The 19269-nt window shown below is 42.3% G+C and overlaps 2 protein-coding genes across 2 annotated transcripts in view; one reads left to right on the top strand and one right to left on the bottom strand.

Moving 5' to 3' along the window:
* LOC135085353 (uncharacterized) overlaps positions 1-15286 on the bottom strand; it is a 46287-nt gene extending 31001 nt beyond the window's left edge. Inside the window, exon 1 of the mRNA XM_063980142.1 lies at positions 15064-15286. The gene's annotated coding sequence lies outside the window, so the exon portion shown is untranslated. The remainder of the gene's footprint in view (positions 1-15063) is intronic.
* On the top strand, positions 1684-10445 carry LOC135085561 (pancreatic triacylglycerol lipase-like). The gene is made up of 8 exons (XM_063980336.1): positions 1684-1794; positions 2437-2614; positions 3118-3266; positions 3836-3919; positions 4132-4278; positions 5201-5390; positions 6679-6819; positions 10321-10445. The coding sequence occupies exons 1-8, from the start codon at positions 1749-1751 to the stop codon at positions 10376-10378; spliced, it is 993 nt and encodes a 330-aa protein (XP_063836406.1). The 5' UTR covers positions 1684-1748; the 3' UTR covers positions 10379-10445.
* Positions 15287-19269: the final 3983 nt, after the last annotated feature.

The following is a 19269-nucleotide window of genomic DNA, read 5'->3' as shown; positions in this document are numbered from 1 at the left end:
AGATTAAGTATCAAATATTTTCTAATAGTACTATTAATTATATTATTTATTTATTTTATTTTATTGACAAAGATCTACCAACAACACATTTTTACACAAACAATAAAAAATACATGCAATAATGACAGGACTAAAAGATATTGGAGGTCAAATTTGTTTGTAAATATAGGGTTTCTAAGAACTTAGGTACGCCCGTATTCATAAACATTACTACGAGGTCACACAGTGCGCGTGGACAACGTGGACGCACAGGGTGACACACGAATAGGGTTGCCAGGCCTGTTTTTGTTAGGCTTTTTATGTGGCTGCCGCGCCAGTCGAAACTCGAGCCACAGAATAATGTAAGATGATAGTACCCACTCATGAGCTATGACGCTTATTGCACCCCCCCCCCCGTGACATGGTACGTTAGCTATCACAGAGAGCACAGAGTCCGGCTTTTGCGTTTTTGGACCTGGCAACCCTACACACGAACCAACCACAGAGCTCTATTCAACGCTGTGCGTTCGATTTGCTGCTTCACTTAAGCAAGCATCGTTTGTGAATACGGGCGATAGACCCTGTATCATCATACTTATCTAAGCCTACAATCGATTATCTAGTAATTAAGTAAAATATTAAAGTAATTAGGTTTTCACCAGGTGTTTTATGCGTCACAATAACATTTCAAGTCGTAAGTACTCACTAAAATTAGATCACTGGCTGTGTCATTGGGGAGACCTATGTTCTGTGGGCTGAGTGTGAGTTTACTTCAAACGCGCTCACTAAGAAAATGTATGTTTTGGAACGTTTTCCGCTAGGGGCGCTATACAATCCGTCATACATTTAATGTAATTTTTTGACGCGCTCACTAGTGAGCACGTTTGATGAAAACTCACACTAGGCCCTCTAGATGTCCTGTGGCTGAAATGATGATGATAATAATATGATCAATGAAATATGTAGAAAAACGGGAAAATTATTTCAAACAATTTTCACACAACAACCCGATCGAGCTACGAGTAACCTGTACGGCTAGCACGAAAAACTTTCGAGTTCGAATCGTTTGCGTATTAGAATCGCCATCAAAAGATTTAGTACGAAAACTACAACAGCGCCCTTGTGAACGTGTTGTAAAGTGAACTATGAGAAATGATTGCACGAAACTTATTTTGAAAATCAAAATTGTCACGTTCTCGTTTAATTCGAAGGTTGAGTATCGAATTTTGTCGAATACGCAAACGATTCGAAGACGAAAGTTGTTCATGCTAGAGGTACTGTGATTCTGGTGGAATGCGACTCCTTCCCACTTAGCGTTCGCCCATGTGACGTCACGGTCGCCAGGTGCGCAGTTAATTCGACAGGTTGCACGAAGTCGGTACAGATACGGGACTATTCCCACCTCGTTCCCGCCGCTGCAACTCCTGTGCAGCCAGGATCTACAGCTTGACCGCCAATAACCCAACCAGTGAAGGTCAAGTTTGTCCCGGGGGAGAGTTAACTGTCATTGGACCCGCAACGAAATTAATCAGAACATAGGAGTTCGGGTACAGCTAGTTCGATACCAGAATGTTATTAGAAGTTGTCATTTTGATACAAACACAATATTTTACTATACTTCTAAATAGATTGAAAGATACCTCCGGTAATTCCTAAGATAGCTACCTTTATCAATAATCATGCGTTGAACCAGATATAGGAAAGTATATAAAGAGAATTTCCAAATATATTGTCAAATCGTTGCCATTTTTGTAGAATTTTTAACAAAGATGGCTCGTTTCATCATTTTGTTGTGTGCCATCGCTGCAGCTTCAGGTAATTACTTTCTAAAATATGATTTGAAAACGGTAAACTCCATAAAAAAACAGTAAGATCCAAGAGCGATAAGAAATAATTTATTTTCAAATGGATGAAATGTTAGGTTCTCAGTAGCATCTTGTATGCTTTGAATACCTGTGTATTTGTGGAGCTATCCTAAGGGTGACTGACTGACTGACTGACTGACTGACTGACTGACTGACTGATTGACATAGTGATCTATCAACGCACAGCCCAAACCACTGGACGGATCGGGCTGAAATTTGGTATGCAGGTAGATGTTATGACGTAGGCATCCGCTAAGAAAGGATCCACGCGTACGAAGTCGCGGGCGGCCGCTAGTTTTAAATAAAAAACTTGAAAAAATCGAACTGCCCAACATTGATGAAATAAAAATGCGGCCATAACAGCGAACTATACTTGAAAATTTCGACAGGTTCATCCAGTGTCTAAGTAGCTCAGTTGGAAGAGCAGTCGCCCGGCAAGCGGAAGGTCGTGGGTTCGAGTCCCGCCTTAGCCTTGGTTTTTTTTTAACTTGTTTATTTAAAATTAAGCTTCCTCCGCTTCTTTGAATTTTTCTCCATGAGTGAGAAGCAGGCAGCTTCCTTGTTGTGGATAAAAAGCCATCGTTTTTCACAGCTCTCCCAGCTCAAGACCAGGTCATCACCAGGCTGGTGCCCGATGGCCCCCGGTTCATGTACGCTGAAGGAGAAGATGGTCAGAGCCAGCTGGTGGACTCCTGGATCAAGGTCAGCGACCTCGCCAGGATGGCCAGGTACAATCCGGAGCAGTCCAACCAGTACCATCTGTTCACCAGGTAAAGTGGCTTGAAGGTTATGAATTCTTTGAAAATAAGGCAGGGTGTTTAAATCGTTGGCATCTTTTTAATAGAATACTCTGGGTAATCATGATACATAGTACTTTCCCCAAATATGAGACAAATTTAAAGAAGGTACTTTTCCAGAGAATCTAAAAGAAATTGATTCTATCTCTTTTGTGACTGGACTAAATTAATTATCACCATCAAACCGAAATGTAATGTTTTAACGTTTAACGAAGTAATTTTTTTTAGTTACGGATTAACGATTAACGAAGTATTTGATTAACGGAGCCCAGCTATGTTTTCCAATAAGTTCTGTCTCTTTAGACCCCTATAGCTTCAATCACACCAACGCGTGCAGATCGCCATCGCCGGCGCGATCATAGGCCAATGACAGGTCGCGTGACCTGCACGCGTTGGTGTGGTTGAAGTTATGTGTGCCAAACAAAAAACAATTCTATTCCTATCAGACCTTGGGCTTAATATTGCTAATCCGACAGGTCCAACCCCACAGTCAGCCAGCCCCTCGTCATTGGAAACAACTTGATCCTCCAGCAGAGCAACTTCAACCCCCAGAGAAGGACTGTGGTGCTTATCCACGGGTTCCTTGGCTCTGCCACTGCTGGATCCAACGCTGCTCTGGTCCCTGGTAAGTTATAACAAATTTTAATAAAATGTAGTTCACCTACTAACCCAAGGGATCCCAAAACTGTGCGGCATTATTGAAAAAAAATGTAGGTAGGATGGACACGGAAAATGGAAAGACACGGGTCTTAACGCGACATTTATGACTGAGTTACATTATGTACTTACTCACGGCTTGACGTTTCGGCTGCTATGCTGCAGTCGTGGTCACAAGCATAAATAATGCGTTAAAATCTTATAGAGCTCCATAATTTTCAAGCTTGAGCCCTGTTTTAAGAAAAGAATAGCAAGCACATCCTTCTCATTATTAGCTACCTACCTATTAGTAATTATTAACACAATAAAGTAAAATAATCTTCCCTTAATTAATTTTCGTTTCTAGGTTTTGTTTTTGTATAGGTACATAACTCCCACTAACTACAATGCAAGTAATACATGAAGCCAAGTATTATGGCCTAAGATGACCTACATTCTCCAAGCTAGCCTAAGTAGGCTGATATTTGCATGTTGGTACCTTAGTCGCCTTTTACTATGACATCCATGGGAAAAGATAAATGTAAATTTTGTCTGCAGCTTACCTCCAAGGTGAAGATGTGAACGTGATCGTTTTCGACTGGAGTGCTGGTTCCCACTGGGGCCCTAACGGATCTTTGGCAGGTGAGCATATTTCTTAAGGTTTGAAGTCCTCTTTTTTCGGGTTTTTGCTTATATCTCGGAAACTATGCGTCCTAGAGACATGACCACTATCAATCAAACAAAGCTGATTAAATATACTACAAGTGCCTTACTCAAGTTTTTCTGTATCTTGTAAAGTTTACGAGATATTTGCTCTAACAATAATACTTATTATTTTAATTGGATTGTCATAGGTCGTGCCGCTGCTCTCTTCTTCAATTGGCTGAACCAAATGACCGGAGCCACCGCCTCTCAGTACCACATCATCGGCTTCAGCGTCGGAGGTCACATGGCTGGTATCGTCGCCAGATTCATGAATGGGAACGTTGCTTATGTTACTGGTAAGTTTCATACATCATCATCATCAATAGCCCTTTACAGTCCACGGCTGGACTATGAGCCTCCTCCACTATAGTGGAGGGTTTTGCCATAATCCCCACGCTTGGCAGGCGGGTTGGAGACAGTGAGCGCTGCTGTCCGTTCTCTGTTTGATGTGTAGTCCCTAAGTCGCCTCTTACGACACCCGCGGGAAGAGTGGGGGTTGGTGATAAATGTATTCTACTCTGCCGTCACCACACGGCTTGATATAGGAGTTTCATACACATACGAAATGCTATCAACCTGCTGAAACTTTTTTAATGCAGAAAAAGGCAGGTATTTAACCGCAATCACACAGTCTAGGGTGGTACATACCAGCCCTGTAAGTGTGCCCTATTTACTCACACCTTGAAGAGACCCGGATTATAAGTGTTCAAGAAAGACAGCAGCAGGCAGTGAATTCCAATCCATAGCTGTTCGCATTATAAAAAAGTTAGCGAAACGCTTATGGCGAGCTGGTGCGAGTGTCAACGTAGGGTGTACCATACACTAACCTGCGTCTGGACCCCGGGGATGGAAGGGGGATGGTGGAATTGAATTACTTACTTGTGTACCCCTTCTTATGCTAGGTGTTTCTTTACGAGATCGAATCTGAAATAAGGATAGCCGTAAACAAACTAAAGTCGCTGACATGGCCCGACGGATTATCAAGCTGAAGTGACAATGGGCAGGGCACATATTACGCAGAACTGACGGCCGATGGGGCAGCAAAGTTCTGGAGTGGAGACCTCGTACCGGAAAGCGCAGCGTAGGACGTTCACCCACAAGGTGAACCGACGACCTCATAAAGGTAGCGGGAAGGCGCTGGATGCAGGACGTCCTATGGCTGAAAATGATGAATGATGTACCCCTTCTGTCAAATTACAATATTCTCATCTATTCCAGCCCTGGACCCTGCCTCCAGATGGGAGCTGGACGACCTGGTGGGTCCCAACGACTCTCTCTACACCGAGGTCATCCACACCAGCGCAGGGGTCAGTGGATGGGGTGACCCTCTTGGTCACACCGACTTCTACCCCAATGGGGGCAGGGTCATGCCTGGCTGCTTGTTGAACGTCATCTGCGACCACCAGAGGTATTTATCATCCTTTTCTATACGGGGTTTCCTTAATGGCCCTTGCCCACGGCAAGCCAGTAATGCAGGATCCCCAGAAAACTGGACTTTTGTTTTCATTCACACGGCAATATCCCGATTTTTTCAGGTACGGTTTTTTTGCGGGTGTTTGCAAAAACATAATATTTTTTTTGGTAGTTGCTTAGTGGGAACACGAACAATTACTTTTTACTTGTCCAGCTTAGTGACAAAACCGATTTCTAAATTATCAGATTTTTGCTGTTTAGTTTAATATTTTATTTAAAACGCTGTACCTACAAAAACGGGATGACGCCGTGGGAAAGTGCCTTAATGGTATTGTCTAGCTAGGGTCTTCTTGTCTCCGGGATAAATTCTCCTATCACCAGCTTCAGTGCCAGAAGATAGAAGCTCTTGGCTTGCATCGCACTTGATGGAAAGTGAAGATTGTAGTAGCGAGGTGGACTCATAATAAGCCTTACCACCAATCCAACCGATCAGAAAATTGTGCCCCTACTAGGAATCGACTTAAGAATCCCTAATGTACAGTCACGGAATGAATGGGTTCGTCAGTTTTCAAATTGATTCCTTCAACGAATCGCGAGCACATATTACCTTTTGAAACTACGTTACAGAATAATCTCGAGTTAAAGAAAATAATCTTTAACTGTTTGTCAGTAAAGTTCAAAATTATTCAGATCAAAGTTGTTTGACGATTTATCTTGTCAAGAAGATTATTATGATTGATAAACTAAAACCTTCTTGTTGGTTCAACCTGCCATTATTATTTCTATTAAATAAAAAAATTATTGTCAATTGGTCAATGTCATCATTGCATTGCACTGATGGGATAGAAAAATAAACAAGCAAAACCTTATTCGTTAGCAAACGTCATATTTATTTAAATGTTAGCAGCACTGTTTCTTGCACTGTTATGTTGGCAGGTTTGACTCTTACAGTACCTAGTGCAAGCGAAAACCGACACTAAGGTGACGAACCTTTTCATTCCGCGACTGTACCTATGGGGCACACTGAAAACCAGCGCCGTGGCCTTCGTCACCGTGGGCCACGGCATATGCTGAGTGGGGTCCCGTTGCAGTGGGCATCTTGTTGGTGAATGGGTGGCACTGCTCAGTTTACTCTTGTTTTTATTTTTTTCTTCTTTTATTATTATGTGCCACTGTCATGTCTATGTAATTGCCTGTATTTGTGTGATGTCCATTGTAATAAATGTATCTTTCTTTCTTTCTTTCTAATGGAAAATGATCTGATGATGAATCTTCTTTTAAAGGTCCTACGAGTACATGGCGGAGTCTGTAGCCACTGCTGGCTTCACCAACAGTATCGAGTGTCGGAACAGAGCTGAAGCCTCCATCGGTGCCTGCACTCTGACTAGACGCCTGCATATGGGAGGACGCATACCTAAGACTGGGTAAGACTTGACTTAAGGTCCTATGTCCCCTAGATGGGGCAGAGGGCGTCCACAACAGTGCTCCATCGCGCTCGGTCTTGAGCTTCGCGTTTGATCTCGCTCCAAGTCTTGCCGATCTTCTTCGCCTCGTCTGCCACAGTGCGCCGGCAAGTTTGCTTGGGGCGTTTGCGTTTTCCTTGGGGGTTCCAATCCAGAGCCTGCTTGGGGATGTGATCGGGATCCCTTCGGAGAGTGTGGCCAATCCAGTTCCACTTGCGGCGCTTGATCTGCTGGTCGATCGGAAATTCGTAGCAGCGTTCTGGTTAAGACACCTCATGATTAATTCTTTCACCCGTATTCACAAACATTACAATGAGGTCTCACAGTGTTCGTGGACGCCCAGGTCACAAAAATCTATTTACAATACTTGATTTGCGGAGTGACACACATGAACCAATCACAGAGCTCTATTTCGACTTCGCATAGCGTTGCTGTTTCACAAGCAAATATCGTTTGTGAATACGGGTGTTTGACTTTTGGCATGCTTTGACTTTATTTACAAAGCAGCTACCAACCGGGCGATGTGGTGTGGAAGTCATTGGGGGAGGCCTTTGTTCACCAGTGGACGTCCTGTGGCTGAAATGATGATGATGATGATGAATAATGCATGTAGATACTCGTACATTGGTCATTAGGTAGTTGCAGATATAAAAGAATCATCTTTGAAGCAATGACGTAACGATGAAAAGGTCAAAAGGCTTCCAGAACAGTATTACCATGTCTCCAGACAGAAATTAATGACGTCATTACTCTTTCCTTCCTTCCTCCTTCTATGTTCTTCTGATTAATTTCGTTGCGGGTCCAATGACAGTTTAACTTTCCCCCGGGACAAACTTGACCTTCACTGGTTGGGTTATTGGCGGTCAACTGTAGATCCTGGCTACACAGGAGTTGCAGCGGTGGGTATACTTAGTCCCGTTTTCTTTCCTTCCTTCGGTACCTATTCTAAATATAGATGACCCACGCTGAACTGTCCTACCAAACTCAATGACAGGGGGGCGCTACCATCGTTCAACTATATGGTTTCCAACATGGCAAAAATCGGAACCAGCGATCCGGTATTGACGGTGGCGCCCCACTGTCAATGTCATGCATAGGACAGTTCAGTATTTTGGAACTATAAGTAACTCTAACTGTCATTCCTTCATTCCAACGTTGTCTGTGACATAATGTAGTGTCCGGTCCGCTTTAAATTGAACCAAAAAATTATTTACCTTTTGATTAGATTCGGATAATAAACTAGCATTTATAAGCCTATCAATGTAACATAGTAATCTAACAAAATTGATAGTTTCTTCCAAATTACAATAAGTAGTTCCAATACCCCCCACGTATACAATCATTAATTACTGCCTAAACTAATTCTATTAAACAAATTATCTTCATGAAGAAGCACTTTTACAAAGCGGTACCGATAATAAAACTAATCTTTATACATTGAAGTAATCTTTTTAATGCTTTGGTAAATACACGATTAAATTTCACGCTTGTGATTAGTGTAAAATTAATAGATATCGGTATTTAGGCACGTGCTGTCAAATAACCGTAGTTCTAGTTATTGACAATGTCACTCAAGGTTTTTTTGTCGCGGAGGAAATGCTTTGCGCAACGTCACCACTGCTGGGGGACAGGGTGGTGTGTGGGACTCCCGGCGCCCTGAAAAGGGCGCTGCTCCGTCCTGAAAAGGACGGGTATACTAAAACCTCCGCGGCGTTCCGTCATCGCCCGAGTGGGGGTGTCGCGAGTATCAGGCCATAGCCCTAGGCCCTAGACTTCCGCGACCTTCACTCAACCCCTAGGAAACCATGTTGTAGCTCAAAATTTACTTTTAAGTCTCTTTCTAACTCAGTATTCGTTGGTTTCAAACCAAAGGCGTCAACTGCTGGACTTTCTCCCTTAAGGATTTCCACAAAGACTGGTCCTGCGCTGCCCGCATCCAGGCACCTTCCGCGACGTTTAATAAATTCAACTTCAAATTCAATAATTTATTTGCTAGAATTCAAAATAACTCGTAGAACTGATGGCCGTTGAGGCAGAAAAGTTCTCGAGTGGCGACCACGGGCCGGAAGACGTAGTGTGGTCAAGCCCCACTAGGTGAACCGACGATCTGGTGAAGGTCGCGGGAAGAACCTGGATGCGGGCAGCGCAGGTCTAGGTAACTGGTCGTTATGGAAATCCTTGGGGGAGGCCTTTGTCCAGCAGTGAATGGCATTCGTCTGAAACGAACGAACGTCTGGCCAGCGTGGGGAGTGCAGGCTAAATCCTCCATTTGCCTCTGATAAATTAGAGGGTCGTGCTCCTGCAGTGGAGACCAAATGACCTGATGATGATGACGTTATTTATTACCAAAACACTGTCCTTTACGCGTAAGCAGAAGAAAAATATGACATATTAATTAATTAGAAAACCAGCGCCGTGGCCTTCGTCACCGTGGGCCACGGCATATACTGAGTGGAGTCCCTTTGCAGTAGGCATCTTGTTGGTGAATGGGTGGCACTGCTCAGTTTACTCTTGCTTTTATGTTTTTTTTTCTTCCATTATTATGTGCCACTGTCATGTCTATGTAATTGCCTGTATTTGTGTGATGTTCATTGTAATAATTGTATCTTTCTTTCTGTCTAATTATGACGTCCAAAACTGATAATAAATCGTTATAATCCAATCTTTACCACTTTAAAAATCATCGATTATTTACTGCATGCTCAGGTTCATGTATAAGATTCTGATATTCCTGACTTGATCGATGTCGATGATGAAAGCAATAAAGAATATAATAATATTGTTATCAAATCAATCAATCAAGTCTGTGCGTGATATATTACGCGATAATTTAGGAATGTGTTTTGATAATTGTTTATTTACTATAATAATTTGGACATTAGATATTTGTTGAAAAATTTTACCTACTTTTGTTTTGCATTGGAGAGAAGTCGAACCTTAACTCCGAACTCCTCCTATGTTCTTCTGATTAATTTCGTTGCGGGTCCAATGACAGTTTAATTCTTCCTCGGGACAAAATTGACTTCACTGGTTGTGTTTTTATTGGCGATCAAGCTGTAGATCCTGGCTACACAGGAGTTACAGCGGTGGGAACGAGAGGTGGGAATAGTCCCGTACCCAATTATTATTAGTCACTAAAATCATCATCATCATAATCAGCCACAGGACGTCCACTGATGAACGTAGGCCTCGCCCAATGACTTCCACATCGCCCGGTTGGTAGCGGCCTGCATCCAGCGCCTTCCTGCTACCTTTGAGAGGTCGTCGGTACAACTTGTGGGTGGACTACCCAATAGATGGGATTAGCCCGTGGATTAGCTACAGGACGTCCACTGCTGATCATAGGCCTCCCCCAATGACTTCCACATCGCCCGGTTGGTAGCGGCCTGCCTGCATCCAGCGCCTTCCTGCTACCTTTATGAGTTTCCTACTTATATTTTAACCTGTTTTTTTTGTCCACAGAGCAACTGGTCTATACTTCCTGACGACCAACAGGTCTCGGCCTTTCTCTATTGCTTAAACAAGGAATACCAACTAATTAGTAAAATATGGCACACTGAAATGGATAATAAAACGCTTAATTGTAATTTGTTGTTTTAATTTACCTGTATTCTTATTATATGACCTAAAATGAAAGGTGGTTAAGCTGGATGAGAGCTAGTACTCGTATCATAAAAAAGCAAAAGCTCTACCTAACTATACATACATATAACTGATATAACTTTGTCGGCCGTTTAGTGTAGTGGTTCGGAACGGACTACTATGCCGAGAGGTCCCGGGTTCGATTCCCGGTCGGGCAGAAATTTGAATTCTAATTTCTATGACGGGTCTGGGTGTTACTATGTATGTATAATATGTATGTATTTAAAAAGTATATAAGTAGTATGTCCGTGAAGCTAGCACCCATACGTAACACAAGCATTAATATTAAGTTGCTTAATTTAGGGCTAGCTCACGCTGTGTAAAAATATCCAAAGATAAAAAAAAAGTCGCCCGCCCACCCCCGCGGTAACCGCTGAGCGATATTCGCTGCCGCTGTGGGTAGAGGTACATACCGCGCGGGTTTCGCTCAGGTATTTGGTATCAATCAAGTACCGCGGCTAGAGCGTTTTCTCTGCAGCAGACGATAGCGATTACCGCTTAGGTCTGAACAGTATTATTACCGCATAGCATACCCACTGGGTTTTCTCTGCCGCAGACTGTAGCGAATACCGCTTAGGTCTGAATAGGCCTTTAGCCTGGTATGGGAGCGGCACGGGAGGGTGATTTAAGGGATGTTAAATGTCAGCGAGACTTCAAATGTGCCTCAGATTTTTATGCTTCGTCACGTCATAATGTTAATGTCACCCCCCGTACCGCTCACATACCTCATGACTGAGATAAGCTCTAGAATTATAGTGCGTAAAAGCGCTTAGTCTGATTGCACTGAGATTGTTAGTTTTGGAGGTAATCTTAGTACAACCAGTGCAAAGCAGTGACAAAAATCCGGCATGAGATATCTAGATTTACTAATAGTAATTTTTGGCTATACTATTATCATTAATTTAAAACGCCTATCCTCGATAAGTAAGCGGCTTAAAGTAAGACTGATTAGTTAGTTTGTATTGGTCTTGCACCGACACAAGCCAGGATTAAAAAACTCTATCAGAATAACAGTGATATGATAAGCTTATGATTTTTAAAGGATAGCCCATTTATAGAGGAAGGCTTTAAGCTCGTAGCAGATTCACTCAGACAGACCCGTATTCACAAACATTACTATCAGGTATCACAGGGTGACACTCGAGCTCTATTCAACGCTGTGCGTTCAATTTGCTGCTTCACTATTTTTTTTACACAATTTTGACTGTATACAATCCTACGCCCTACAGCCAATAGGGGCGGAGCAGTAAAGAAAAATGTTGCAAAAACGGGAAATATGAAAACTATGTTTATGCATACGAAGTCGCAGGCAATGCTAGTTAACTAATAGAGATAAGAAACAGAAAAAAATATGATGATTAAAACTTCTTTACTTTTTTTAAATAAAAACCCTTTTTAATGTGTTTTTAAGTCTTCATTGTGAAATAAAATTAAATGAAATAGTTTATTCAATACATAGGCCCTTTCCAGGGCACTTATACACGTCCCAATTATAGCTTGCCCTACCACCACTTCGGTACAACAATCATGGGCTGATGCTGAGAAGAAGTGGCGGAAGAAACTCAGTCACCTTTGTCAGCCTTTGTTTTATTTATCTCAGCATATTATTTCAAAATCTTATGAAATCATTGCTTCAGTTTCTGTTATTATTAATAAACACTGTGTTCTTTACGACATCCACGTGTAATTTACTTACCTAGTAATAATAAAAACGTATTTTATTGAAACAACTGAGTCCAACTTTATTTTTCTACTTCTTTATTAATGAGGAAAGATTTGATTGTTTGTTTGCATTGAAAAAGGCTCCGAAATTACTGAAAAGATTTAAAAAAATATTACATTAGGTATTCCATTTATTTTATACATTATCAAAAAATGGGTCGTCACGGTGCAGAGGCCCGGTTCTATTATTATTATTATTTGTATTTGTTAGGAATTGGGATAAAAAGGAGTAAAAATGATACCCGGGCTCAGGGAAAGGGCTATATTAAGGAATAAGGGAACATACAGGAATACAGGGTATCGAAGCGACAGCCAGATGACAAGAAGCAAACCATAGAAAAAAATAAAATTATAAAAACATAGACTTAAAAGGAGGCCGTTCGTAACATCTCTCCGTCTCTCTCAACAATGATAGAATACGAGTATCAAAGGAAAGGAGTGAGAGCGGGAGAGATTGATACCAGGCCTGGCTCACTCCGCGCGGTACATCCGATAATTACCTACAGCGAAGCGCCCCGCCGGCGGGTATTATATCAGTCGAGTGTCGCGCGCGCCCGTCAGGACGCTGGCGTGCGTTGTAGTAAATTCTATGATCGAAGTATTATTTAATAATGGACATAAAGAGAAAGAAATATTGTGCGGCGTTCGGGTGTTTGGGCGTTGAAATCTACCGGATTTATCTTTTTTTTCGCTTCCCAAAGATGCTGAAAGGTATGTTGGCCATGTAGGTAATCAATAATTCTTAGGATAGTATAGGAACCTAACCTACCATGACTACTGCTCAGAATGCGTTCGTTCGTTTCAGCCAAATGACGTCCACTGCTGACAAAGGCCTCTCCCAAGGTTTTCCATAATGAATGCGTACTTACATACATACGTGTCATGAGGTACGTACCTCATGACATATAAGTAGATTAATTATTTTTTTCACTAGACAGCAACCCTAACAGCGTAAGAAGAGTTCAGAGGCACGCGATAGAAAGAGAAAAAACTTGTAGGTGAATAAAATTGTAGGTACGTAGTGCTGTGCGAGCTGAATTCCACTGTATCGCGTCGCAGCAAGACTCGCATTTATTTAAATCGTCTTGCGGAGTAATCCTTCTGTACCTGTACTAGTTATTACTTATTCTGTGTTGATACGACCGGCCTTAAAATGGGATGTACATATGTATATACAACGGCCTTCAGACAGGCAACCGAACAAGTTTTCTTAACGGTCTTCGTAACACCCCTCCCGCTGTGGAGACCTCGGCCACTCTAACAACGTTATAGTTATTATAAAAACTTTCAAAGAACTAAATATAAAAAAGACAGAGGATATATGGGGCATATCAACAGACATAATAAAACCCATCATTCCTCTTATAGCTCCCCATTTAGCTCATATCTTTAATGAATGTATTAACGAAGGTCAGTTCCCTACCCTGATGAAACATAGTAAAATCATACCATTATTTAAAGCAGGAGACAAAAGTGACCCATCCAACTTTAGACCTATATCGATACTACCTGCGCTCAGTAAAATATTTGAAAAAATTATTTTCAATCAACTACTGTCTCATTTTAACTTAAATAAACTGTTTCATGAAAAACAATATGGGTTCACAAAAGGGAAAAGTACGACCGATGCAGGGGTTGCTCTTATCAAACACATTTTCGATGCTTGGCAGGAGAAAAAGGATGCTATTGGTGTATTTTGTGACTTATCGAAGGCGTTTGACTGTGTTGATCATCAAACTCTGTTATTTAAGCTAGAACATTATGGCGTATCAGGCAAGGCCTTAAGCCTATTACACTCTTACCTCTCAGACAGATTACAAAAAGTAAATATTCACGGAACTAACTCTTCGGGCGCCCCCCTAAAAATGGGAGTGCCCCAAGGCTCAATACTGGGACCATTGCTCTTTCTGATTTATATAAATGATCTACCTTTTTATTCAAAGGACCTTTGTGAGATAGTATTATTTGCTGATGACACTTCTTTAATTTTTAAAACTGACAGGCGTCAGGAAATATTTGACGACGTGAATAATGCTCTTTCCAAAGTATTAGACTGGTTTACAACTAATAATTTGCTATTAAACGCAAAAAAAACTAAATGTTTAAAATTCACTATGCCTAATGTCAAACAAGTTAATACTAATATTACAGTAAATAATGAACGCATTGAACTGATAAACTCTACTGTCTTTCTAGGTATTACCCTAGACTGTAAATTACAATGGGGCCCCCATATTGCTGCCTTGGCGGGAAGACTTAGTTCAGCTGCCTTTGCGGTGAGAAAGATCAGAAACTTGACTGATGTTGAAACAGCAAGGCTTGTATATTTTAGTTATTTTCATAGTATTATGTCTTATGGTCTTTTACTGTGGGGCTCAGCAGCAGACATAGAATCAATTTTCATTTTACAGAAAAGAGCTGTTCGGGCAATATACGGTCTTAAACCACGTGACTCGCTTAGAGAAGTTTTTAAAGAAATCAATATATTGACTGTGGCTTCGCAATACATATTTGATAACATTATGTATGTCCGTAAACATATACATTTATTTACTAAGAAAAGTGACGTCCACTCATTTAACACGAGACATAAGAATAAACTTGCTGTTCCATCATTTAGGTTGCATAAGATAGGTAATTCATTCTTGGGGAAATGTATTACCATATTTAACAAAATACCACACAACCTTGTCGAATTGCCAATAAACAAATTTAAGATACATATAAAAAATACCCTTATGTCCAAAGGGTACTACAAGGTTCGAGACTATATTGATGACAAGGATGCGTGGTCAGTTCAGTCTGCACATATTTGATGTACTTAAATTTGACTATTCTTACCGTTAGATAATTCCTGGCAATAAGTGGTGACTGAGTTTGTTCCGGCGTTTCTTCTCAGCACTTGCCATATGTTTGTCTCGAAGCGCTGGTAGGGCCCAAAAGATAAGGAGACATGTAAAGTGCCCCATAAGGGCTACCTTTTCTTTTTTTATTATTTTCTATTGACGTTCATAAGTGCCACTTGTGGTCTAAACTGAATAAATATTTTTTGATTTTGATTTTGATTTGATTTTATCTCCACCCGGAAACAGTTTCTTTACTCGACCTCTGGGCCAAGTTCCCCGCGGCAAATTCCCGTCAACAATAAGGACGAGGTCACCCACACTGAGAGGGGTTCCTTCAACCTCGCTGCCGCTGCGCCGAGGAACGAGGGTTGGAAGGTATTCTTTCAGCCACCTCTGCCAAAAGAGATCCGCCAGTCTCACAGTCTTCCTCCAAGCGGTTCTACCATACAAGTCTTGAGGGACGGCGCCAACATGATGGTTTCCCGTTGAGGAAGTCCCGATCAGAAAATGAAATGGTGTGAGAGCTTCGTTACCTTCTTGTCCAACCGAAACGTGCGTTAGTGGCCTTGAATTCACGATTGCCTCCGCCTCAACGAGAAGGGTGGTGAATATCGGTTCTTTAGGGGCTCTGTCCTTGAGGATCACTTTAAGGGCCGTTTTAACGGAACGCACTAAGCGCTCCCAAGCTCCGCCCATTGAGGGCGCCGAAGGCGGTATGAAACGCCATTCTATTCCGTTGTTCACAGTGAAGTCGTTCAATTTTGGACCGTAGAGCTCGCGAAGGAATTTCGTCGCTCCAACAAAGCTAGTTCCATTATCCGACCAGATCTCCTTAGGCGTGCCTCGACGGGCTACAAACCGACGTAAAGCCATTATCGCGGCGTCAGTTGACAGATCGTGCACAACTTCCAAATGAACTGCCCGGGTCGTCAGGCACGTAAACAAGGCGACATACCGTTTTTCGTGCCGCCTGCCACTCGTCACCTGGACGGGGCCGAAGTAATCTAGTCCAACACACGTGAAAGGACGACAATGGTGGGTTAGACGGGAAGCAGGTAGATTTCCCATAGGAGGAATCACAGCGGTTGCTTTCCTGATACGGCAAAATTGACACCTGTGCCCCACAGATCTGACGGTGCTTCTAAGGTTTAAGATGAAAAACTCCTGGCGTAGCTCGTTCACGACGGTTTCATTATTGCCATGGGCTAGTCGACGGTGCTCGTGCTCAATTAGTAGTCGCACGGCTTGATGAGTTCCATCCAAGATAATAGGAAAATTCATTGCATCTGGCACGCCGGTAATTACTCCCACACGCCCTGAGAGTCTCAGTAGGCCGTCCTCCCCAAGGACCACATGAAGCTTTTTCAGCTTGCTTTGCCGAGGAATGGGCAAACCTTGGCGTATAGCAGCCATTTCTTCTTGAAAGGAGTCCACTTGGGCCTGGAGAAAGATGTGAGACCGGGCGATGTACATATCATCGGCAGACAGCGGCATAAGTTTAGTAGAGCTAACAGAGCCAGGAGCGTGGGAGGTTGAGGCGCACACACTAGCTCTACCTTTCAAGCTCCTGATGTACAAATGCGCGCGCGCTGTAGAGCGGAGCAAACGCAGCCATTGGCTGAAGCGGAACGGATCCGCACACAAAGGTATGACAGATGGAATAATGGATGTGGTTGAAATATGACCTACGTTAATGAGGTTAATTCTAGCGCTTGGTTTTAGCTCGTCAGTGTTAAAGTGCCCACTGGTAGAAATTTCAACAGGCCAGTCACTAGACGGGGCTTTCAAGAACTCTGGACCTTCAATCCATCTACTGTTAGGAAGGGGAGTATTTGAGTTAGGACGTGTGGCATCGTCAGCGACATTCAACACAGTTGGAACCCAACGCCACTCATCAATGGTGGAAAGCTCCAAAATATCTGCCAGGCGGTGCGCAACAAAAGGAAGATATGACCGCGCGTCACTTCGTAGCCAAGCAAGAACATTCTTTGAGTCCGTCCAAAAAAACCTGCGCACTGGCTTGTACTTGTGAGCTTCACATATTGATGAAGCTAAGCGAGCAGCAACCATAGCAGCTTGTAATTCTAAGCGAGAAATCGTTGTAGGGGCTAACGGTGAAACTTTTGATTTGCTACATATGAATGAGAGCTGAATTTGATTATCAGCAAAAAGTGGGCGCCAATAAGCTACCGCAACATAAGCATGCTCACTGGCATCACAAAATACATGCAATTCGCGCTCTAGCAACTTAGCTACCCTGGAATGCCAACGAGGAATACGAAGCTCAACAGCCGATGACATTAATGAAAGCCAAGCCATCCACTGAGAAAGCAAATCCTGAGGCAGAGCTTCGTCCCATTCTACTTTTCTACGCCACAATACTTGGAAAATGATGCGACCTCTAATAGTGATTGGAGCAAGCATACCAAGTGGGTCAAATACACGCATTAGTACGGAAAGCGCGTTGCGTTTAGTGATTTTAGATGGCAAAGCGAAAGGTTTTAAAGCAGCGGTATTAAAACCGAGCTGATCAGATATGGGGTACCAAATAAGGCCAAGTGTACGCACGCTTTGCTGATGATTACTAATATCTACAGAAGTATTATTTACAAGCTTAAGTTCGGAAGGCACAAGAGCGAGAGCCTCAGGTTTACTCGATACCCAACCACGAACTTCAAAATGAGCTCGCTTTTGTACATCCACAATATCTTTTGCTAAGTGAGCCGCTTTTTCAACTTGGTCTACACTACCTATATAATCGTCCATATAAGTGTCGTGGACGATAGCATGAGCGGCTTCAGGGAATGAATTTCGATTCTCCTCTGCATTTTTGTTTTTAATATAAAGTGCTGTAAACGGGCTGGATGCAGCGCCGAAGATCATAGAAGACATACGAAATATTGAGATCGGCAAATTGGGAGAATCACGCCACAAGAAACGCTGTGCATCCCTGTCCTGGGATCTAATCTTAATTTGAGGAAACATCTCCCTGATATCAGCTGTCATGGCAACCTCATCTTCTCGAAACCGGTAAATTATATCAATGAGCGACGACAATAGATCAGGACCACTCAATAAAAGGGAATTAAGACTAGTTCCCTGGACACAGGCAGCAGCATCATGGACAACCCGTAACTTACCGGGCTTATTAGGGTTCACGACTCCGAAATGGGGAAGGTACCACTCCCTTGAAGAGTCAGTGGTCATGGCACATGGCTCCGCATAGCCTTTATCAATCATAGCGTGAATGTTTTCCCTGTAAAGAGCAGCGTAGGCTTCATCCTTTTGGAACCGTTTTTCCAAACTATTGAATCGTGATAGAGCTAAAGGGTAACTATTAGGAATTTCATGGTCATCAGATTGCCAAAGCAAACCAACTTCGAACTGTCCATCAGGCAGACGACGGGCGGTGTCCTTACGAACGGCCTCCTTTTAAGTCTATGTTTTTATAATTTTATTTTTGTCTATGGTTTGGCTTCTTGTCATCTGTCGGTGCCTTCGATACCCTGTATTCCTGTATGTTCCCTTATTCCTTAATATAGCCCTTTCCCTGAGCCCGGGTATCATTTTTACTCCTTTTTATCCCAATTCCTAACAGTATTATTATTCCTGTTTTCATTAATAAGTTGAACTCTATCGACTAGAGGTTCTGTAACTAAGTAGGTAGGTATTGTGGTCCTGGGTCGTTTCCCAGAAGGCTACATCAGATGTATCTTTTGCCCATGATTCATTAACGTTCTAAATTATTAAGGTTTTCCATTCCATTCTTTTCTTTATTAAGCACTATTAAACAATTTTTCATTATAATATAGATTTTATTACAATATTAATGAGTAGCTTTTGCCCGCGGCGGCATCATCATCATCATCATCATCATCATTTCAGCCATAGGACGTCCACTGCTGAACATAGGCCTCCCCCAATGCTTTTCACGTTGATCGATTGGTAGCGGTCTGCGTCCAGCGCTTCCCTGCTACCTTTACGCGGTGGCTTTACCCGCGTGAAAATTCGTTTGTCACAGATCGTCATAAAGTATAGCCAAATGTTATTCTGGGTTATAAACAATAATAATGAAACTGTACAAGTTTCATTAAAATCCGTTCAGTAGTTTTTGCGTGAAAGAGTACCTAACAAACATCCAGACATCCAAACTTTCGCATTTATATTAATAACACTAATTTGTTGTCCCATGTAACGCCGC

Source organism: Ostrinia nubilalis, chromosome 28, assembly GCF_963855985.1.
Source record: "Ostrinia nubilalis chromosome 28, ilOstNubi1.1, whole genome shotgun sequence".
Classification (NCBI taxonomy): Eukaryota; Metazoa; Arthropoda; class Insecta; order Lepidoptera; family Crambidae; genus Ostrinia; species Ostrinia nubilalis.
The sequence above is the reverse complement of the archived record's forward strand: the minus strand, read 5'-3'. Positions and strand labels throughout refer to the sequence as shown.